This window comes from Lepidochelys kempii, chromosome 12 (assembly GCF_965140265.1).
Source record: "Lepidochelys kempii isolate rLepKem1 chromosome 12, rLepKem1.hap2, whole genome shotgun sequence".
Classification (NCBI taxonomy): Eukaryota; Metazoa; Chordata; order Testudines; family Cheloniidae; genus Lepidochelys; species Lepidochelys kempii.
Window position 1 is genome coordinate 22,946,124 of NC_133267.1, and position 24,353 is coordinate 22,970,476.

At 40.8% G+C, this 24,353-nt stretch overlaps 1 protein-coding gene across 1 annotated transcript in view; it reads left to right on the forward strand.

Annotated features, from left to right (window-relative positions):
• Positions 1-330: 330 nt before the first annotated feature.
• The window catches only part of TDRD12 (tudor domain containing 12), a 119,960-nt gene continuing 95,937 nt past the window's right edge, over positions 331-24,353 (forward strand). The window contains exons 1-9 of the mRNA XM_073307859.1: positions 331-421; positions 1,986-2,008; positions 3,159-3,212; positions 7,943-8,095; positions 9,044-9,180; positions 14,858-14,977; positions 17,666-17,721; positions 21,021-21,106; positions 23,070-23,268. Of these exons, the coding sequence (XP_073163960.1) occupies positions 3,183-3,212; positions 7,943-8,095; positions 9,044-9,180; positions 14,858-14,977; positions 17,666-17,721; positions 21,021-21,106; positions 23,070-23,268 (781 nt within the window). The 5' untranslated portion in view covers positions 331-421; positions 1,986-2,008; positions 3,159-3,182. The remainder of the gene's footprint in view (positions 422-1,985; positions 2,009-3,158; positions 3,213-7,942; positions 8,096-9,043; positions 9,181-14,857; positions 14,978-17,665; positions 17,722-21,020; positions 21,107-23,069; positions 23,269-24,353) is intronic.

The window sequence follows — 24,353 nt, forward strand, 5'->3', positions numbered from 1 at the left end:
GCTCTTCTAGCCGTTCAGGCTGTGTAGGTGGCAAGCTTAAGAATGGGAAGAGGCTCTTCTAGAAGCTTCTGAAGAGAAGTGTGAGGGTGGCTGTTAGTAGTAGGCGCTTGGCCTACGGGCACCTTCGTGGGGTGGGGGTTGTGAGTGAGGGTGAGGGCTGTTAAGGGGGTGATAGGTGGGGGAAAGGATGCAGCCTCCCTCTGAGAAAACTCAAAAAAACAGCAAAGAAATAAAACCGGGGGGAAGGAGATTATGGGGAGGGGGAGGAGAAATAGTTTTCTTAATTTTCTTAAAGAAAAAAAATTCTATCCCCAGTGGGTTGTTAACACTAGAGCCACCCCCCGCCCCCTTCTCTTTTCCCCAGGGATCTGCATTAACCCTGACAGAAGGGGGAGGAGAGTTGTGTGCTTTCCTTATAAATGTGAGTCTCAAGCTAGGGGTGTGTGAATGGTGGGTATGGGCGTGCTGGGTGTATGTCTTTCCCAGTATTTTGGTGTGTGTGTGTTTAAGGGGTGGGGTTATGGGGAAGTTGCACCATCCCTTACCCCTGTCATGTATATTTTTCAGATATTGAGGTGAATGTGGGATTTAGACAAATCGTCATGCTCCCAAACATTTGATCCCCAATATCAAGAAGGGGTGTGGGTCCCCTCATCAGTCCCACACATTTTGACCATAACATTGATTAAGGGGTTAGGAAGTCCCACATATTCCTTCTGTGTTTTATTTCTGATATGGAGGGGTGTATATGTGTGTGGGTTTTTTTTATTGCTCATGCACATTTATTGCTAAATTGAGAGATGATAGGAAGTCACTTCCTCCCTAACATATGGTCCCCCAAACTAGAGTGTGTATAATGGGAGCATTAGCCTGAAAGAGGGTTGTTGCATTTCTTGTGATAATATATCCATAGAGATTGCATCACTTTGTAATGGTTGAAATATGCCCTTTTTGTCTAGATTTCTGGTTCAGGCTCTTTATTAAATTCAGCTTTTTTTTCTTTTTCTTTACCAGCTTTTCTTCTTTGGGCTTCATTTTCACTCTGAAATGTCAACTTTCAGCCCTCCATCCTCCTCTGCTTCCCAGTGGCTGGGCTCCCTTTAAAATATCTATAGGATTTTGTGAGCTTGATATTTATTTAAAGAGTTGAAAGTTGTTTCTGATATCACACTAGTCCTTACATAGTCCCCTGCCACACTTTTTGTTTTTATAATCACATTTTCTTACTTTTAATTTTTTTTTCTCCCTGGTTGCTGTATGAAAGGAACACCCAAACAAAAGAGAAAAATGACAGATTACATATAAAAAATAACAATTTACTAGACAAAAAGGCTGTCAGATGAACAAAAAATGGAAAAAATAGTGTTTTACTATAATATTTTAATTTATAGTGTTCTTAGGTGTTACTTAAGTAGTTTTCAGACACTTGTGATTTTTAAGTTGATGGTATATCTTTAAATATTGTATGTCTCTGTAAATGGAGTTACTGCACTTTCTAAATTTTCACTGCACCTTCAAAGATAAAACTCATCTCTCTCTGCCCATTGTTTGATTTTTATCAGAGATGTGGAGGAGAGGATCTTTCTTGTTTGTTTGTTTATCAATTTTTCATTCTTTTATCTATGAATCTTCACTAAGGGAGTTCTTTTTTCCTTTGTAAGACTGGAGTGAGAACTGTAGATCGGTGTTCAGAGTAGCAGTCGTGTTAATCTGTATCCGCAAAAAGAAAAGGAGTAGTTGTGGCACCTTAGAGACGAACAAATTTATTTGAGCATAAGCATTCATGAGCTACAGCTGTGAGCTGTAGCTCAGGAAAGCTTATGCTCAAATAAATTTGTTCGTCTCTAAGGTACCACAAGTATTCCTTTTCTTTTTGTAGATCAGTGTGTCAGTCACTGGATCATGTAACTGAGATCTGACCACCATTTTGCCCCAAATTTCTGTTTATAGGAAAGGTTATTAACTGAACTCTTTTGTTATTTCAGAGATCAAGTCATTAAGAGACAAAGTGAGTAACAAATATACCTTCATAGACACAAATACTAACTGTACTACAATACTTAAATTCTCTGTAAGATTTTTGGAAAATTCAGCGCTAGTAATTTGCTAACTGGACTAGTGCAGATACAGTACACCTTTTTCGTTTGGCTTCTGAAAATCTAGCGTGAGCAACTGTTCACTGAAAAAATACAGGTTTTGGGCTGAGGTGGGGGTGGAAAGTGTAGTGGTGGAAAAATGTGTTTATTTCAGTCCTGTGCATAATTTAAACTCCTAATAGGACTTTGAAGTATAAATTAAAACGGAATGCAAACAGTTACAGCTTAATTATCTTGTTGTTGTTGTTCACCACATATAATCTATTTTTTCACCCATTGATCTCGAAATGATTTACAAAAAGGAGGAAACATAACTTTTTACAGATAGGTAACTTGGGGAAAAAAGGGTGATGGTGTGATTTTTTTTTTCTTCTTTTCCCACCTAGAGGTACTGAGCATCTACAGCTCCCATTAAGCGAGTGGGAACAGTGTGTGCTCTGCTTTGCGCTTCCGAAAATCAGAACATAAATGACTTGTACAAATTTGCAAAGAGACTTTCAAGGCCAAAAGGGATCATTATGACAATCTAGTCTGACTTCCTGCATAATGCAGGCAATAGGAATGCAATGAGGATTTCACTCTGGATCCTGCTAAGATTAAATGGGAATGTGCCATTTACTTCAGCGAGGACAGAATTTCATCCCAGGTGGCTTCTTGCCTAGCCCCATCATTAGTTAACTAATCTGCAACTGGCTTGTGTTTAGGCAGAGTTTTCCTCTTGAGTTTTGATGTAGACATGGGATCAAAATAAGTTATGTATTCCAGATATTCCAACTGCACTAAACAGATACTTTATATGGATGTGGTTGTGTGTTGGGTAGTTAATCTTAATTAGGCTTCAAATTAAGTCTCATTAAGAAACAATGGTTTACTTTGTGAAGGCTGTATTTGCAAATCTAATAGCTAGATATCTTTAAAAATACAGCTGACTAAGTGGGCTTATTTTAAATCTGTAGGCTCTTTAGATATGGATAGTATCACTACAATTTTAGCTTCAACATTTATAAGATTTCTATAAAATTGATAGCTAAACACTTGATTATCCTTTATATCTCATTTCAGCATTACAGAAGAGGACTTCAGTAGATGAAAATGATTGAAGTCTTGATATTGAAGGTATATTGATTTTGTTTTAAAAGAAGTCTCAGTATTGTAAAGAACTTGTGCATATATTGGAACACAAGAAACTTTAGGGACAGGAAAAAAATACCCAGAATAAAATTGTTCATTCTTTTTTTTTTTTTTTTGGCCTTATGGGTATATAGACAAGTTGAAATCTAGTAAATTTTTAAAAAGTTAAAAGTAATTTCAGATATTTATCTGCTCCTGAATTTTCTCTGCCAATTTTTATTTGCAAGGAAACTTTAATATTCATAACTTTTTCTCCCATTTTACTGCATGAAGCCCCATAGAAGCAACATGTGATACTGACCATACACATATATACAAAGTAAACAAAATGTAAAAATAGAGAAATATATTTTAGCTATAGTAGTTTTGGGTGTTATTACAATGAGTGAAAAACAAAGTGTTATTTTTTTTGTGAGTGTGCATGCAAATCTGCATTATCCTTCCACTGCTTTTATGAAAAAGAGAGGTTTAAGTTTCAGCAGATCCTTGGGGAAGTGGTGGGTAGAAAGCAGGGAGCTATGGCTCTGTAGTATTATGTTCTCTTTGCCCTGCCCATATGGAAGGCCTATTGGGGAGACAGCATCATTCCTTAGAAATAAGTGAGGAAACAACAGTTAAGATAATGCTGACCAAGTAGGTATTATCACTCACTGTCCTCTGTTATGGTGGGACCCTTTTCTACAAAACAGGGTATAACAACAAGTTTGGGACTGATAGGAGCATGCTTCTGCAGGAGCATGGCTACTATGAAGATGGTGGAAAGTGAGAATTATTACAGAGGTGCTGGAATTCCACAGATAACTTGTGATCCAGGCAGATTTCAAAAGATCTGTATGTGTGAATGATTGAATCCACTACCTGTTCCTCAGGGTGGGAAAGAGAATAGGCACTCATGACATTTCCTGCTCCCTGTGTAAGAGAGGCCCATAATATTATAGACTGATTGTTTGTCTTTTATGCATGGTTTAGGGCACTTGCAGAAATTTTACAGAGATTTACTAGGCCTGGCACAAAATCTGTTTGCCCACTTTACCTCAGTGATTCTCCACTTAGGTTAATATAATTTTAGTAAGGCTGCTTTAGGTGGGAACTTCTGAATACCATAAAAATTGAATTATGAATACAGAAAGAAAACAAAGGATAGAAGGAAAAAGTGGCCAGAAATTTTGTGGCTCTGACAAAACTGAACATTTCCACTTGAAGAGCTCAGTTCCAATTGCATGCTCTTTTTCTTCCATCCCCAAAATGTAGTAATTAGGATTCTCCATAAAGGATTCTTGAGCCGAGGAGGGGACTAAACAAATTGTGGGTTGATTCAAGGAAGGGCAGGTGTGATGTGTTCTAGGTACGCCCTGTATGTAGGAGATGGTTGGAGGAGAATGTTGTCTGTTGTGAAACCATGAAATGTGTCCTTACTCCCAGGGCTCAAGGCTAATTTTTTTGTCTTGGGAAATGTTTGCTCCTAAACCCAAAATTGTAGTCTTCAGCTCCAAATCTTTGGTCACTACCTAGGCAATTTTTAACAGGACTCAGTAATATTCTAGCGATGATTAACTTACATCATTTAAAAATAATTAAACTGACAATATAGGGTTTTCTTATGCCCAACATAATATTTCTTGTGAATATGACATACGTTTTCTAAATATATTAAATGTACGATAGTAAACTAAACCTAACGTTTCCTTTTATTGTAAATACTCTGTTAAAAATCCATCCTATGCTCCCTCCCTAGACACAACTGTCCTTTTTCTACACTGCTATTAGTCCCTCCCTCATCCCTCCCCACGTACATGGTGTTAACTTCCTCCTGCAGTGCAGTCAGCAAACCCTGTTCCTATCCTACTTTCTGAACCAGACCATCCCTGGTGTTCACCAAGTTTTTCTCTGCTTGATATCCAGCAGATTTCAATGGGTTTCTTTTATCTTGTTTGTACCCGTCTTGGTGGTAAACCAGAACTTGCTGCTGCGCTGGGACCTTTGATCCCCTTATTTAGTTGAGCCTTTTAACTTAATTTACTAGCCTTCTCTGGAAAGAGGCAGAACAGACGCAACGCTTCTGCCTATCTTTGCCCTATAGAAGACTGGATAAGGAAAAGAGAAACAAGCACAGAAAAAAGATGTGCCAGTTATTCTACCATGCTTCAGTCCTGCGTAGAAGGGCACAGTTAAGCTTGGTTTTCCAGCTGCAGGAGCAGGATAAATCCTCATGCTCATGAGGGAGGCAAGAAGCAGTGTGAAAGGGACTTGATTCATACTTATCATCTGGTCCTGTGTCTTTATTAGAATTGTCTCTAGATCAGGGGTCGGCAACCTTTCAGAAGTGGTGTGCGAGTCTTCATTTATTCACTCTAATTTAAGGTTTTGCCTGCCAGTAATACATTTTAACATTTTTAGAAGGTCTCTTTCTATAAGTCTATAATATATAACTAAACTGTTGTTGTATGTAAAGTAAATAAGGTTTATAAAATGTTTAAGAAGCTTCATTTAAAATTAAATTAAAATGCAGAGCCCCCCAGACTGGTGGCCAGGACCCGGGCAGCGTGAGTGTCACTGAAAGTCAGCTTGTGTGCCGTAGGTTGCCTACCCCTGCTCTAGATCAGTGGTCTCCAAAGTGGGGTGCGCAAGACCATCCCTAGGGGTGCGCGGCAGGAGGAGCGCTGCCAGCACGGTGGCAGCAGCACTCCTGAACCTTTGATTCTTCGGCGGCATGCTGGTGGCAGCTCTTCTTCTTCTTCTTTTTTTCTTTGCTTCCCCAGAGCTGGCCCTGGGGTGCGCGATTCAAAAAGCTTGGAGACCACTACTCTAGATGATTCTAACCATGCAGAAAGAAAGCTAATGTTTTATAAATGCAGAAAACAGGCTTAAATTCTGATTTCCCAGGCCATAGAACATTCTCAAAATATTTCCTAGCAGATATCTTTTAGAATAACATCTAGTCTTGATTTTAAAATTGTCAGAGTCCACCATGACCTTTAATAGTTTGTTCCAAAGGTTAATTACTCTCACTGTTAAAAATGTACACCATATTTCCAGTCTGAATTTGTCTAGCTTCAACTTCCAGTCATTGGATTGTGTTATACCTTTCTTTGCTTGAGTGAAGAACCAATTATTAAATATTTGTTCCCTATATAGCAATTTATAGACTGTAATCAGTTATCCCTTAACCTTGTCTTCGTTAAGGTAAACAGACTCGAGGAGCTCAATCTGTCACTGTAAAGCAGATTTTCTAATCTTGTAATCATTCTTGTGGCTCTTTGCTGAACATTTGCTAATTTTTCAACATCCATCTTGAATTGTGGGCACCAATACTGGACCCAGTATTCCAGCTGTGATGTCATGAGTACCAAATACAGAGGTAAAATAACATCTCTACTCCTGCTTGAGATTTTCTCTGTTTATGCATGCTGGGATCGCATTAGTATTTTTGGCCACAGTGTTGCACTAGGAGTTCACATTCAGCAGATTAATCATCACAAACCCTAAATCTTGTGAAGAAGCTTATAAAGCATTCCTGTAAACTGCTCACTCCACAAGAGATGCCACATAATGGTCAGATAAAGGTAATTTTATGAGGAAACATGCTGAGTGAATCCTTTGGTCCTGTGTGCCCGCGTTTTCCAACCACTATAAGATAGACATACTTATGATCCCATGGGATTTGATAGGAATGTGTTGCAAAATATGGTGTTTCAGTAACCTTTCGTGACCCCCAGTTTTTGTATCTCTGTGTACGGTTTAAACAGTCCAGTAATCTTCCCAGGGGTTTTTTTTTAACTCCTCATAATGTCTTATTTTGAAGATGTTGGATATGAAGACAGTAGGGAGAGGAAAAAATATTTCTTCGGTTTAGATGATTGAACTCTTCATATTCAACCGTCTTAGCTTCCTTCAGAGAAATTCTTTTTGGTAAACATCTGCCACAGAAAAGGAATAGATTATTTTAGTTAAAAGTCCGTTATAGATGTTGGGTTAAATGTTAAGAAAACATGAAGTTGAGTGTATTACAGTTTTGGAAGTTACCAGCATTTCTTAAGCTATTGAGTTAATCCAAAACTGTGGAAAATTATGGGTTAAAAAAATTGGGGAAGCCAGCTTGCCTTGCAGGTGAACTTTGGAAAAACCTGTACGTCAGTGCTGAAGCCCAAAGCACAGTGGAAAGGTGAAACCTTGTTCCAAAGGTGCTGTGCTGCAGATCCCCAAGCCCTGAGTGTGGAGGAAAGACCAGCTGTCTTCAATTTGTTTCTGGATTGGAGGCCCTAGAATGCATCCCTTTTAAAGACAGGCGAAATTGTTCCTGGCAACACAGCTGGTGAACTGGACTTGGTTATACTAAGAGTATAGTATGTAATACTTTAAATGTGTAAATGTTGTTGTTTGGGATGTTAAACAGATTATCATTTTTTTTTTTACAGAAGCTCTTCTATTCACGTTTTAATGACAAAGTGTAAATGTCAGAAGATTTCTGACTTTTTAAAGCCACTAGAAGCTCTGATTTTTTTAACTTTTTTCATGTCACAGTGCCAGTTATGTGATTTGAATATTAGTGATCATTTTGTCTTTGAAAGTTTGTGTATGTATGTATGTTGCTAAGATGTTCTTGGAAATATGCAGCTTTTAGGGTTTTTTTAACTAAAAGTTCAGCACCTGATATTGCTCATTGTTCTTGTCATCTTTTTTTGTGTGGTTTTAATTATGCTTCACCTTTTGATTAGATTGAAGACCCAGGCTGCTTTTGGGTCTTTGTAAAAGGATGCGGGCCTTTTGTAGACAGTGAAATGGAATATAAAAAACTGCATGCTGAAATGAATCAGTTCTATAACCGAGATGTGGAGGAAGTAAAGCCATTAACATTAGAAGAAGGGCAGGTAACATTTTCAGTCATTTTGCTACGTAAAGATTGTGAGGGAAGTAGAAAATTGTGGTGTTTTATTGGGTTGTTAGAGGTTTATATGTATGTTAGAGTCATAGCTTATAAGAATTGCTTATCCTGAAAGTGAACTTAAATTCAAATGTAACTACATTGTCTTGAACTTTTGAGAAAAGTGTGTGGTATGGGTTTAGAGGTATTTTTGTGTAATTTAAGTTAGAGGATGAGTACATATACAGTAAAAGCTTTATCTGGCATGTTGAATGGAGGGTGCCAGTAAGTCAAAAATTCCAGTTAACTAAGAAGAAGGGAGTTTGGGTGTGGGAGGGGCAGGGAGTTGGGGCGCAGGAGGGGTTTCGGGATGCCGGATCTGGGCGGCACTCACCTTGGGCAGCTCCTCGCAAGTGGCGACATGTTTCTGCTGTTCCTAGGCAGAGGCACGGCCAGGAGGCTCTGTGCACTTCCCTTGCCCGCCAGGCACCACCCCCGCAGCTCCCATTGGCTGAGAACCACGGCCAATAGGAGCTGCAGAGCCAGGGCACAGGGCAGGAGCAGCGAATGCAGCCCCCGTGGCTATTCCTCCACCTAGGAATAGTGGCTATTCCTCCACTTGCGGGGAGCCGCCCGAGGTGAGCACCGCCCAGATCCGGCACCCCAAGCCCCCTCCCGCCGCCCTGCACCCCCTCCTGAAATGCTGGTTTGTAGAGCCTTCCGGTTGGCAAAGTGCCAGATAACAGCTTTTACTGTACATTTGTAGAAATAATATATAACCACATAAGATGTAAAATACATTTTTTGAGGACATCACGGGAAATAAAACTATATTTTCTTCTCTCCTTAGAAAAAGACTTTGTGCTGTAGCTATTTCTGTATTCAAGAAGTGAATATATAACCTGTACAAATCTAGGTCCATATACAGAAATATATGCATCTTTTATCTCCCCAGGTTTGTGTGGTTTTTTGTCAGGAACTGAAATGCTGGTGTAGAGCAGTTGTTAAGTCAATCCTGTTCTGTGCTGATCATTACCTAGCAGAGTGTTTCCTTGTGGATTATGCCAAGTATATTCCTGTTAAAACAAAAAAGTATGTATTATTGTGATTTACAAAGTTATTGATGAAGGCTTTTTTCAAATTAATACACTTTTAAATATTTTTAATCTTGATTTATATTGACTAAAACTAGAGAGCTATGGTAGTTTAAATTGTGAAGACTGTAGGTCAGGTCCTGCAAACACTGCTAGGCATATAATGGGATCACTCTCAGTTTTAAACACTGCCTGACATTATTTGCAGTATCAAGTGCTACATGTGTCACTACAGAGGCTAGATACCTCTAGGGCAGCGTTTCTCAAACTGGGGGCTGTGAGGGTACTCCAAGGGGTCCGCCGGCCCCGCTGATCAACTCCTCTTCCCTCCCAGTGCCTCCTGCATGCTGGGGAACATCTGTTCGATGGCGTACAAGAGGCTCTGGGAGGGAAGGGGAGGACTGGGGATGGGGCATGCTCTGGGGAGGGGGCGGAAGATGTGGAAGCCTGTTACTGCTAGCATGTACAGTAAAAGCTGTGTTATCTGACACTTTGCCAACCGGAAAGCTCTAAAAACCAGCATTTCGGGAGGGGATGCAGGACGCAGGCTCTGGGAGGAAGTTGGGGTGCGGGAGGGGGCTTGTGGCAGGGAGTTAGTTGCTTTGATTTAAGTCTTTCCGAAATCACTGATTTTAATCATGATTAAAATACAAAAAACAGGAAACCTTGATTTAAATCATCAATCTAAACCATGTTTTGCATTTGGACTTTTTAGTTTTTTTCTAAAGAAAAACTGAGTCTCATTGGTTAGTAACCATTAAAACATGTTGATTTGCAACTAAATATAGCCTTTATACTAAATTTGGTGCTCCTTTTTGCTAACTCTATGGATACACTACATGTATACACATTTATTTAAGCAGTTATATAGCTTAACTTACATTTATTCAGATTCTTAATTTTTACTTTATTATGTTAGAAGATGGTGAATGATGCATTTCCTATTTACTAGACAATTCTTTTATTTGTGATGTGTGTCAAGCTATATTTGGAAGGAAATTCACTTAAAATTCACAAAAACATTTAATTTTTTTTAATGAATAATACTACCATAAATGTGCTGGATACAGAAGAAAAAATATTTACCAAAACATGGTTTGCATTTAAATTTAACTTATTTATTAATCAAAGGAAGTATTATCTGTAGGTTTGTAAACTGAACTCATTATTTTGTATCACTATGTCCCTTCAAGATTTTAGAACTAAGACCTTATCCTCTCTCACACAGTTAGTATTCTTAGGGTATGTCTACACTACGAAATTAGGTCGAATTTATAGAAGTTGACTTTTTAGAAAGCAGTTTTATAGAGTCGATTGTGTGCGTCCCTACTAAGCGCATTAAGTCATCGAAGTGCGTCCACAGTACTGAGGCTAGCGTCGACTTTCAGAGCGTTGCACGTGGGTAGCTATCCCATAGTTCCTGCAGTCTCCTCTGCCCATTGGAATTCTGGGTTGAGCTCCCAATGCCTGATGGGGCAGAAACATTGTCACGCTTGGGTACATGTCATCCCTCCCTCCGTGAAAGCAACGGCAGACAATCGTTTCGTGCCTTTTTTCCGTGCGGGTGCCATACTGCTTTCAGCAGCCGGTGCGGTAGGTCTGCAAACCATCGTAGTCATCCACTGCTTCTGCTGCAACTCTGCTCTCCTGATGCTGTGAATCCACCTCGCAGGTCCTCTACATGACCGTTGTCATCCACCACTTCTGCTGCCACTCTCCTCTCCTGGTGGTCTCACAGGGCCGCTTCTGCTGCAGCTCTGCTCAGCTGCTCTTGTCTCACCATACCATGGCAAGCGTGCAGCCTGCTCAGCTTTCGTGTCCTGGCAGCAGACTGTGCAATAGGTCTGCAAACCATCGTCATTGAACGACCACTTCCCCTGCAACTCTGCTCTCTTGCAGATGCCATACCATGGCAAGCATGGAGCCCGCTCAGATTACCATGGCAGTTATGAGAATTGTAAAGACCTCGCGCATTATCATGCAGTATATGCAGCCCCAGAACCTGCAAAAGCAGGCGAGGAGGTGATGGCAGCCTGGTGACGAGAGTGATGAGGACATGGGCACAGACTTCTCTCAAAGCACGGGCCACAGCAATTTGGCCATCCTGGTGGCAATGGGGCAGGCTCATGCTGTGGAACGCCGATTCTGGGCATGGGAAACAAGCACAGACTGGTGGTACCTCACAGTGTTGCAGGTCTGGGATGATTCCCAGTGGCTGCAAAACTTTCACATGCGTAAGGACACTTTCATGGAACTTTGTGACCTGCTTTCCCCTGCCCTGAAGCGCAAGAATACCAAGATGAGAGCAGCCCTTACAGTTCACAACCGAGTGGCAATAGCTCTTTGGAAGATTGCAACACCAGATAGCTACCAGTCAGTTGGGAATCAATTTGGAGTGGGCAAATGTACTGTGGGGGCTGCTGTGATCCAAGTAGCCAACCCAATCACTGAGCTGCTGCTATCAAGGGTAGTGATTCCGGGAAGCGTGCAGGTCACAGTGGATGGCTTTGCTGCAATGGGATTTCCTAACTGTGGGGGGGCGATAGACGGAATGCATATCCCTATCTTGGGACCGGAGCACCAAGGCAGCCAGTACATAAACCGAAAGGGATACTTTTCAATGGTGCTGCAAGCACTGGTGGATCACAAGGGATGTTTCACCAACATCAATGTGGGATGGCCGGGAAAGGTACATGATGCTCACATCTTCAGGAACTCTGGTCTGTATGAACAGCTGCAACAAGGGATTTACTTTTCAGACCAGAAAATAACCATTGGGGATGTTGAAATGCCTATAGTTATCCTTGGGGACCCAGCCTACCCCTTAATGCCATGGCTCATGAAGCCATTCACAGGCAGCCTGGACAGTAGTCAGGAGCTGTTCAACTATAGGCTGAGCAAGTGCAGAATGGTGGTAGAATGTGTATTTGGATGTTTAAAAGTGCGCTGGCGCAGTTTACTAACTCAGATCTCAGTGAAACCAGTATTCCCATTGTTATTGCTGCTTGCTGTGTGCTCCACAATATCTGTGAGAGTAAGGGGGAGACGTTTATGGCAGGGTGGGAAGTTGAAGCAAATCGCCTGGCTGCAGATTACGCGCAGCTGGACACCAGGATGGTTAGAAGAGTACAACAGGATGCGCTGCGCATCAGAGAAGCTTGGAAAACCAGTTTCATGGCTGACCAGGCTACGGTGTGACAGTTCTGTTTGTTTTTCCTTGAGGAAAACCCGCCCCCTTGGTTCACTCTACTTCCCTGTAAGCCAGCTGTCCTCCCCTCCCCCCTTCGATCACCGCTTGCAGAGGCAATAAAGTCATTGTTGTTTCAAATTCATACATTCTTTATTAATTTGTCACACAAATAGGGGGAATACCTGCCAAGGTAGCCCGGGAGGGGTGGGGGAGGAGGAAAGCACCAGGTGGGGTGGGGGAGGAGGGAAGGACAAGGCCACACTGCACTTCAGAACTTATCTAATGCCAGCCTTCTGTTGTTTGGGCAGTCCTCTGGGGTGGAGTGGTTGAGTGAGGAGGCTATGGAATTTGGGCGAGGAGAGCGGTTGGTTACACAGGGGCTGCGGTGGCGGTCTGTGCCTTTCCTGCACCTCAACCATACGCCAGAGCATATCAGTTTGATCCTCCAGTTGCCTCAGCATTGCATCCTGGTGTCTCCTTTCATCATGATGCTGGCCGCCACCTCTCCTGTTGCTCCAGCCATCTATCCTCTCATGCGTCCCTGCTGTCCTTGTGTTCATTTTGTGCTTTCCTGGACTCTGCCATTGTCTGCCTCCACGCATTCTGCTGGGCTCTTTCAGTTTGGGTGGACTGCATGAGCTCAGAAAACATTTAATCACGAGTGCTTTTTATTCCCACCTTCTTATCTGCGCTAGCCTCTGGGACGGAGATGCTGGTTGCAGCGTTGAAACATTTGCAGCTGCGGGAGGAAAAAAGGGAGATTAAAATTGAAAAAGACACATTGGCCATTTAAAATGAGGGGCTGATGTTTTCAGGTTAACGTGCAGCACAAACCCAACTAACCCCTCCTCTACACCCAATTCTCTGGGATGATCACTTCACCCCTCCCCCTACCGCGTGGCTAACAGTGGGGATGATTTCTTTTCAGCCACAGGGAAACAGCCTAGCAGGAACGGCTACCTCTGGTCCCCTTAATAAAATTCCCCTATTTTAACCAGGTGACCATGAATGATATCACTCTCCTGAGGATAACACAGAGAGAGAAAGAACGGATGTTGCTTGAATGCCAGCAAACACCGGGACTACACACTGCCATGCTTTCCTATGCAATGATTCCAGACTACGTGCTACTGGCCTGGCGTGGTAAAGTGTCCTCCTGTGGAGGACGCAATATGGCTGCCCTGCCCAGAAACCTTTTGTAAAGGCTTTGGGAGTACCTCCAGGACAGCTTCATTGAGGTGTCCCTGGAAGATTTCCGCCCCATGCCCAGACACATTAACAGTCTTTTCCAGTAGCTGTACTGGCCGCGAATGCATCCCAAGTCTTCAGGGCAAATTAATCATTACACACACTTGCTTTTAAACCGTATATTATATTTACAAAGGTACAATCACCAGGCATGCCTTCTCCGCCTTCAAGGTCCAGGAGCTCGGGTTGGGAGGGTATTGGCTCCAGGGTGATAAACAGTTCCTGGCTGTCGGGGAGAATGGCTTGTCTGGTATGCGCTATCTTCAACCTCCCCCTCATCATCTTCCTCGTCCCCAAAACCTTCATCCCTGTTGCGTGAGACTCCCTTGCAGGAGTCCACGTACAGGTGTGGGGTAGTTGTAGGGGAACTCCCTAGAATTGCATGCAGCTCATCATAGAAGTGGCATGTGTGGGGCTCTGACCCCGAGTGAGCGTTTGTCTCTTGGGTTTTTTGGTAGGCTTGCCGGAGCTCCTTAAGTTTCACACGGCACTGCTGCAGGTCCCTGTGATAGCCTCTGTCCTTCATACTCTTGGAGATTTTTTTCAAATATTTTGGCATTTCGTCTCTTGGAACGGCATTCTGATAGCATGGATTCAACTCCCCATACAGCGGTCAGATCCAGTACCTCCTGTTCGGTCCATGCTGGAGATCTTTTGTGATTCTGGGACTCCGTGGTCATCTCTGCTGATGAGCTCTGCGTGGTCATGCCACGGTGGCCAAACAGGAAATGAAATTCAAAAGTTTGCGGGTCTTTTCCTGTTTACCTGGCCAGTGCATCCGAGTTGAGAGCGCTGTCCAGAGCGGTCACAATGGAGCACTGTGGGATTGCTCCCGGAGGCCAGTACTGTTGAACTGCATCCACAGTAACCCAAATTCGACCCGGCAATGTCTGTTTCAGCGCTAATCCCCTCGTCGGGGAGGAATACAGAAATAGATTGATTTTAAGAGCCCTTTAAGTAGACAAAAATGGCTTCGTTGTGTGGACGGGTGCAGCGTGAAATCGATCTAACAATGCTAAATTCAACCTAAACTCGTAGTGTAGACCAGGGCGTAGACTTGAAAAAGAAAACAAGCTTTTCTGCTTTTTCAACTGCCAGTTGGTTTCTTAACACTGTGTTGCCAGCTGCAGCGGGGTGGGACATGGGAGTGCTGCTGTGCCCTAGAATGTGTAGTGAATAGAGATTCATATCAGGTTGTTACATCTAATTATGTTTAAAACTTTTTTTCACTGTTAAGCATTCGGGTTGCAGTGGAAGCATTTATGCAACTCCCATATAGAGCGAAAAAGTTTAGACTGTACTGCACAAAGCCAGTCACGTTGTGTATAGATTTCTGTGAAGATGCTGCAGAAATAGTGTAAGTATGGCTTGAGAAAAATATAGTGTACTATACACAAAATTAGTAATAATACATTTTTTAGTTAAATGCACAGCTTAATTGCAAAATAAAAGACATTTATTTTTATAATTTTATAATAGTTTTTTTTCCCTGTCAAGGTTCCTTCCCCATTCTGAACTCTAGGGTACAGATGTGGTGACCTGCATGAAAGACCCCCTAAGCTTATTCTTACCAGCTTAAGTTAAAAACTTCCCCAAGGTACAAACTTTGCCTTGTCCTTGAACCCTATGCTTCCACCACCAAGCATGTTAAATAAAGAACAGGGAAAGAGCCCACTTGGAGACGTCTTCCCCCAAAATATCCCCCCAAGCCCTATATCCCCTTTCCTGGGGAAGGCTTGATAAAAATCCTCACCAATTTGTACAGGTGAACACGGACCCAAACCCTTGGATTTGAAGAACAATGAAAAATCAATCAGGTTCTGAAAAGAAGAATTTTAATTAAAGAAAAGGAAAAAAATCACCTCTGTAAAATCAGGAATGTAAATACCTTACAGGGTAATCAGATTCAACACATAGAGAATCCATCTAGGCAAAACCTTAAGTTACAAAAAGACACAAAAACAGGAATATACATTCCATCCAGCACAGTTTATTTTACCAGCTATTAAACAAAAGGAAATCTAACGCATTTCTAGCTAGATTACTTACTTACTAACTAACAGAAGTTCTGAGACTGCATTCCTGATCTGTTCCCGGCAAAAGCATCACACAGACAAACAAACCCTTTGTTCCCTCCCACCCCCTTCCAGCTTTGAAAGTATCTTGTCTCCTCATTGGTCATTTTGGTCAGGTGCCAGTGAGGTTATCTTAGCTTCTTAACCCTTTGCAGGTGAAAGGGTTTTGCCTCTGGCCAGGAGGGATTTTATAGCACTGTATACAAAAAGGTGGTTACCCTTCCCTTTATATTTATAACACCCTCCTTAGTAGGGTCTTTGGGATTGCTGTTGGATTTTGTCATTCCTATATTTCTGTACCACTCTTGCAATGGCTGCTGGGTTTTTTTTTTTGGTTGTAAAGGACTGGATAGGATTCCTTTGTGAGAGAGAGCTGGTTGTTGAATAATAAAAACAGTTCAGTTCCTAGTGGCCGTGGGCAGCGTCATATTTCCAAAGCTCTGAATGACTGCAGTAGCACATGTTAAGGTCCCTGCTTAGCAAATGATCGAGAGCAGGAAATCAACTTGGTATAAAGTACTAACACAAAGCTGATCCAAGTGGTTTATTCTTTCTTTTTTTTTTGTAGTATTTGGTTTGGTGTAGAAGAGGGAATATATGTAATGTGACAAAGTTCCTCCTCGACCTTGGTGGGTCTTGTGCTTATTGGCGGATTTGCTCACCTTGGTGCTTCACGGCAGCCCACAGTTTGGCTGTTTTTCAGAACCCACAGTCCAGGTTGACTCTTCCTGTTTCTGACCAGGAGTTGGGAGGATTTGGGGGGAACCCGGGCCCGCCTTCTACTCCGGGTTCCAGCCCAGGGCCCTGTGGAATGCATCTGTCTAGAGTGCCTCCTCGAACAGCTGTGTGACAGCTACAACTCCCTGGGCTACTTCCCCATGGCCGCCTCCCAACACGTTCTTTATCCTCCCCATAGGACCTTCCTCCTGGTGTCTGATAATGCTTGTACACCTCAGTCGTCCAACAGTCCGCATTCTCACTCTCAGCTCCTAGTGTCTCTTGCTCCCAGCTCCTCACATGCACACCACAAACTGAAGTGAGCTCCTTTTTAAAACCCAGGTGCCCTGATTAGTCTGCCTTAATTGATTCTAGCAGCTTCTTGATTGGCTGTAGGTGTTCTAATCAGCCTGTCTGTCTTAATTGTCTCCAGAAGGTTCCTGATTTTTCTGGAACCTTCCCTGTTATCTTACCCAGGGAAAAGGGACCTACTTAGCCTGGGGCTAATATATCTGCCTTTTATTACTCTCCTATAGCCATCTGGCCCGACCCTGTCACAGTAACTTAAGTTACATTCTATGTGTATCAGGTGTTACAATGGGCCTTCTGTATAGGAAGTGGGAGGTGGTAAGACATTCATGACTTAAATAAGGAGCTATTAAATGGTGTGCTTTTTTATTTTTTTGGACCCTTAAATATTTTAACAAGGATTCATGTTACATTAAATTGTGAACTCTGTGGGAAACTTTTGTCATACTTGTTAAACATTATTTCACAATAGCTTAATTTTTGTTTTATTTAAAGTAATTAATGTGCTCTTACAATTTAATTGTCTGTTCTATTTTTTGGAGACTAACTTTCCTTCACTTTCTTTGAGGGTATAGACCAACGTGTTTTTGTCTTTTACTAATATACAATCAAGGGACAGAATTGTGTTCAGCAGTTCTAAATCAGTAATGTGCAATTCCTCTTGATGGCAGAGCTGGAAAATGTAGCTGTGATCAACTAGACTGAACTCATGCACAGAGTAGTAAACTTAAAGTATTCCTATTATATTGTATCTAATCTGTTCTTTGTTTTTTCCAGTGATGGTGCTTCAACTGCCATCCTTGGTAGTATGCTATAATTGATTTAGCTGTTAAAATATTTTTCATAATTTCATTCAAGTGTACTACCATATAAAATAGTGATGTGTGAAAAATCACTTGTTTTATGCTACAGAGAGATAATTGATCTTGTTTATATCTTTCTAGACCTGCAAAGAGATGGGACAGTGCTGCTATTCAGTACTTTCAAAACCTTCTAATAGGTAAAGAAAAATACAGTTACAACTAAGAATGTTGTTGAAATGACACAAGAGAAATCAAAACGAACAGCTGGTTAACTTGTTATAGGAAGTGTTACAATCTTGTCCAGTCCGCCTCTCTAGTTGGGCATCAGCCTGTTGTAAAAGGACACTAATCCTGGGTTCTGCATGCTTCTAAGCTCTGCTGGGTCTGGTTAGTGATTGATTGCTGTTCCTAGCTGTAGGAGCCTCAGGCATACTCCTGGGTATGATGCTCGTGTCAGCCCCCTTCTTGCGAAGTAGGACCTCTTAGTCTGGCTGCCTTAGATCCCAGAACCAGTGCCACAGCCCTCATAAGCTCCCAGCCACTTAGGTACATATCCCTAGAGTCCAGCTGTCTATGGGAGCTCTGGTTTCTCAGTTAATCCCTTCAGGGACAATGTGACTGGAAGGCAAGGAACACACGTTTAGCCAAGCAAATTCTTAAAACAGACACTTAAGAAAGCACATGAGTTACAGATCTCTGGAAACTTAAGACAGTCCTGAATGTCGTCCCCCAGTCTCATATCCTTACTGAAAGTCCTGAAGTCTGGTCTGTGTCCTTAGGCCTTGCAGCCCTGTTGGTCTTCCCTTTGTATATCGTGGTCTGCTTGCATGTGGTGGTGGGTGGCCTCTTTCTTAGCAATGCAGCCATCTTTTTAAACTTGCCCCTGTGCTCCTGGCTGAGGAGCTGAAGCCTTTTTTGAACTCATGGATAGGCTGGTAGTTGAGAGACAGAGTTGATGGCCCTTCACGGTTGTCTTGTTAACCCTCTGCTAGGGTGTTCCACACCATAGCATGAGCGCACATTGACCAAACTATGCTGACCTTGTCAGGATTAGACTGGTTTTTTGCACCACCTTGGTGTCATGTCATGACCCAATGTGGAAATTACAATGCAAAGTGAAGGTTACAGTCCAAAATGGTGTTCACAGTGTGACACAGATGTATCCCCCGTCTGTCACTGGAAATAATACAAACCTAGTAATTGATGTGCCAGAAAAGGGCAATAATAAATGTCTAAAACGCTCCAAAGCCTATCAGTGGAGATTTTGAGATCTGCTAGTATAAATTAGGGCTGTCGATTAATCGCAGTTAACTCATGCGATTAACTCAAAAAAAGAATCGCGTTTAAAAAAATAAATCGTGATTAATTGCACTGTTAAACAATAGAATACCAATTGAAATTATTAAATTTTGGATGCTTTTCTACATTTTCAAATATATTGATTTCAATTACAACACAGAATATAAAGTGTACAATGCTCACTTTTATATTTTTTTATTATGACTATTTGCACTGTAAAAATGAAGAAATAGTGTTTTTCAATTCACCTCATACGAGTACCATAATGCACTCTTGATCATAAAAGTGCAACTTACAAATGTAGATTTTTTTTGTTACATAATTGCACTGAAAAAACCAAAACAATCTAAAACTTTAGATCCTACAAGTCTACTCAGTCCTACTTCTTGTTCAGCCAGTCGCTAAGACAAACAAGTTTGTTTACATTTACAGGAGATAATGCTGCCTGCTTTGTATTTACAGTGCCACCTGAAAGTGAGAACAGGTGTTCACATGGCACTTTCTTAGCTGGCCTTGCAAGGAATTTACGTGCCAGATATGCTAAACATTCGTATGCCCCTTAATGCTTTGGCCACCATTCCAGAGGACATGGTTCCATGCTGATGACGCTCGTTTAAAAAAATGCCTTAATTAAATTTGTGACTGCACTCCTTGGGGGAGAATTGTATGTCTCGTGCTCTGTTTTGTCCTCATTCTGCCATATAGTTCATGTTATAGCAGTCTCGGATGATGACTCAGCACGTTTTTCATTTTAAGAACACTTTAAATGCAGATTTGGCAAACGCAAAGAAGGTACCAATGTGAGATTTCTAAAAATAGCTATAGCACTCGACCCAAGATTTAAGAATCTGAAGTGCCTTCCAAAATCTGAGAGGGATGATGTGTGGAGCATACTTTCAGGAATCTTAAAGGAGCAACACTCTGATGTGGAAGCTACAGAACCCAAACCACCGAAAAAGAAAATCAGCCTTCTGCTGGTGGCATCTGACTAAGACGATGAAAATGAATATGCATCGCTCCGCACTACTTTGGATCGTTATCAAGCAGAACCCGTCATCGGCATGGACACGTCTTCTGGAAGGGTGGTTGAAGCATGAAGGGATGTATGAATCTTTAGCGCATCTGGCACGTAAATACCTTGCGATGCCAACTACAACTGTGCCATGCAAACACCTGTTGTCACTTTCAGGTAACATTGTAAACAAGAAGTGGACAGCATTTATGTCCTGCAAATGTAAACAAACTTGTTTGAGCGATTGGATGAACAAGAAGTAAGACAGAGTGGACATGCAGGCTCTAAAATTTTACATTTTTTTTTATTTTTGAGTGCAGTTTTTTTCCCCATAATTCTACATTTGTAAGTTCAACTTTCATGATAAAGAGATTGCACTACATTATTGAATTAAGTGAATTGAAAAAACTATTTATTTTGTTTTTTACTGTGCAAATATTTGTAATAAAATAAAGTGAGCACTGTATACTTTGTATTCTGTGTTGTAACTGAAATAAAAATATTTGAAAATGTAGAAAACATCCAAAACTAATTAAATAAATGGTATTCTATTATTCTTTAACAGTGCAATTAATCACTATTAATTTTTTAAATTGCACGATTCATGGCAATTTTTTTTAAGTTTCACAACCCTAGTATAAATCATGGATTAGTTATATTTGATACACAGCATTGGGCGAAGACCACTCTGAAGTTATTCAGGCTCTGAAAGGAAGTAAATTACATGCAACAGCATCCTTGTGGGAAGATGGTTGTGTGTATAATAGAGAAGTCAGCTGTGACTCCATTTTTAAGGTTACATTGAGATTTGCCTTGAGGGACTAAAATTTCTGTTTCAAACTTTGTAGTACAGATTGTGATCCATCAGTTATCTTATTTGGATACGTGGATATATTTCTAATTAGCTTCAGTTTATAGAACTAGTATGAAACCAATTAATATATTGCAAAAACATGGCTGTAGTTAGGTATCAGTTGAAGTTTTTGATTCTGCTATGATATGGCAGTGCTTTGTCTTTAAATACACCTGTTGTGTACGTCTTAATGAAACTGCGTTAATCCTTTTGACCTAGTGCAGAAAGAAGCAATGAAAACATTGGAAGAAATCTATGGTGGGGAATTAGTTAGGTATTAAACATTTTTCATTCTTTAATGTTTTTTGGTGCTTCTGTTTTATTACACTTAGGAACCACCCAGATTGAGGCGAAGTTATGTGCAATAGAAGATGACATTTTTGATGTTTATCTTTACGTAACAATAAAAGATGAAAAGGTAGAGTATCTTACATTTACAAATCTGTCTACCTGCAGATCTATGCTCGCACAATATTTTGCAAGTCACTGTGGTCACATTAGTATGTGATCAATTTATTGAGAATCGAGTGTATTTAATTCTGGATGAGCTACAGTAATATTAACCTCTGTCAGTTATTGTAAAAGCGAAAATTAAGGATTTAATGGGGCTTTTATTTTAAGTCCCTGGTGCTCATAGCTCCCTGAAAAGTGTTTCATTCTTCCCGTGCAAAAATCCTTCAGCCACTTTTAATTTATAGGAGTGTGAAAAAAGTGGATTTTTCAGGACTGTAAGAAATATTTTGTTTATCAGTTGTGCCAAAAATGGCTAACTGGGGAAAAACACTTACAGTTTTGCATGGAATAGTTTTGAACATGTAGCCCCTTTGTGGTTTTGTGTGTGTGTGGGATGGGGGGAACGGGGAAGGGAATACTTAACTTTTAAATAATTGTTCAAATGAGGATGTGCCCCTTTATGAATCAGACTGCATAGTTTCTGACCTGGCTTGATAGGTCATGGAGCTGCTGCTGAAACAGACTGCAGGAGGGAAAATTGTAATTGTGTGATTGATATACACAAAGTGTTTCAATGTGATATCTTTTGGGGAGGCCAAACAGGTTCTTCTAAAATAAAACCTTGGCTCTCTATTTGCCCATTTTTTAGAAATTAACTTTTTTTTAGGTGCCTTTTGTGCTGCCTTTAGTGCTGTTTTTTGTTTGTTTTTTTGTTTTTGTTTTTTTTAAATGATTCTTGTCATTTATAATTGGAGTGCATGATTTTCTTAATGTGGACATTTGGCAGTTCAAGGACAGCAATTTAGAAGGAATCCAAAATTCTGTTCATTCCTGTTGTGCTACTCAATAAACTATCTGAAACTCCAGCTTCTTAAAAAAAAAAAAAAAATTCCCAAGAACAGCAAAGAACATATGCTCAGAGAAGAGTTTACCTAGCTGAGAATATTTCTCTCATTAACTTCAGTGGGAATTGAGTTGTCAGTGCCTGACAGAATCAGTCTGCTGCTGTTTAGGTGTCTAAATATGAATGTCAGTATCTGAATTAGGTACCCATGTTGGAAGATGTTGGCCTTCAGTACTTTCCATGCTGTGTGTTTTCACTTATTTTAGACTGTTAACCTGTTAACATACTGCAAGTTTGTGGCTTAATTTAAGTCCACTGCTTTGCAACAGTATCCCTCTATGTGACAAGAAAGGTGAATTGGCTCTTTGGCAGATTCTCCTTAGTGTGGTTCTGCTCCTTAGTTTGCATATTCTTGCATGTATTAATCATAATATTTGCTTACATTAGTGACAAAATATATTTTTACTATTTTTGTTACCAAGGTAAAGCTGAATGAATGAGCTGGATTACATTCCCTCTTATGCACTTCCAGATAATTGCTTGCTAATTTCCAATCAGTTATATCTGAGCAATATCATTGAAGCCAGTGGAGGATGTGGTAGTCACGGGTGATGACATTTGAAGACAACAGGGTTGCACAGCTGTAGCTGAAGACATAATTTGGCCTGCCATTACTCTTAATGATGTATGAAAAGGAAAGAAATCAGGTTGACTTTCCAGTCACAATGAGCTTTCAGGGCTCACAGAAGAAAACCATTGTATGTTGACTGAGCACATTCGCTGCATAATTTAGTGAGTGACAGTAAGCATGGAACCCCATAATGTTATTTTTGCAAAGTCACTTTTCAGAGTAGAACTGCAGAGGAGAACACAGTGCCAACATGCTAACTACTAGAAGTGAATTTCCCTTTTTGTTTTGCTGTTAAAAGGATATTCTGCTGAAAATGTCCACAAATAGACTTTTGCTCATTTTCATTGCTATGCTGTGGCATGCAAATCTTTAACTATATTCCAAATATAGATTGTGAATTTTCAATTGATTACCTTTTTGTACTTCACGTTTAGGAAATGTGTTGTTTTGTAGGTATGTGTTAATGATGATCTTGTTGCAAAGAACTTTGCTCATTATGTGATGACTAAAGAAAACACAGTTAATTTTGCCAAAAGCCAAAAGCCATGGTCCTCATTAAGTCTGAAGTCTTCTCCAGAGAAAGTGATCAATCCTGCACTTGCTCTTTGGCCAATGTTAATGCAGGGGAAGGTACACAGTAATCTTGCAACAGGTGAGTACAATGTATACTTACTCCTTCTGAAGCCCAGTATAGTTTCCAAAAAAAGGAGTTAACTCTATACTATATTGACATAAATTGTGTGTTGGTTGCACTGGGTGACATAATTTCTATTCCAAAAGCCACTCTTTTAATCTGAACACAACGTCTCAGTCCCCTTGTTAATTCTAGTGAAATAGTAGCAGTCTTCTAGTTTTAAAAGTTTGCTGGATCTTGTTCCTGAGATCAGGAAATAGGCAGTTTGTATTTCTAGTATAATGTGAGGTGTTCAAGTCTCTTTATAGGCTATATATGTCTACAGTCCAAAGACACTGTAGAATTTTCAGGAGCACAAGTAATAGAATGTTATATGAAATACGTGCAGGGCCATCTGCTTAAAATAATGTGCAAGCTTGATAATACACAAAGTTTACATAACAAAATATCCTTGGATAACTATCTTCAACACTACCTGTTCTTCCAGCTCCAGCTTTTTCTTTCTGTCCCGTTTCTCTGTCTGCCTTACCAGTTTCCAGCCTTTGCTGTCTCTCCCCTTGTCTTTGTTACTAGTTCCACTCATTGCCTTTGGAGGAAGAAATCCTGGGACCTTGCTGAATTATATCATATGTTCATTCTTTCTTCTCTCTGCTCTTCTGAAACTATCAAACTGTTCTATAATTCTGTCCTGTGCTTCTGTTTCTTGCAACTCTTCATCACTCTCAGCTTTTTGCGTGAACCTTCTTGTCTTCACTTTAAAGGCCCTTCATGGCCTATTGGTGCCAGAAACTGGGACTGGATGACAGGGGATGCATCGATAAATTGCCTTGTTCTCCATTTCCTCTAAAGCATCTGGGCTTAGATGTACCATTGGTCTGATCCAGTATGGCCATTTTTATGTCTTACCTCATCTCTTATTCACAGTTGCAATGTTGATTTCTGCTTCTACTATTGCCAGTTTAAGTAAAGGGGAGCTGTGGGAGATCAGCTTTGTAAATATCAGACCCTCGAGAGCAGGGGTTGGCAACCTTCGGCACGTGGTCCATCAGAGTAATCCTCTGGCAGGCCATAAGATGTTTTGTTTACATTGACCGTCTTCGGGC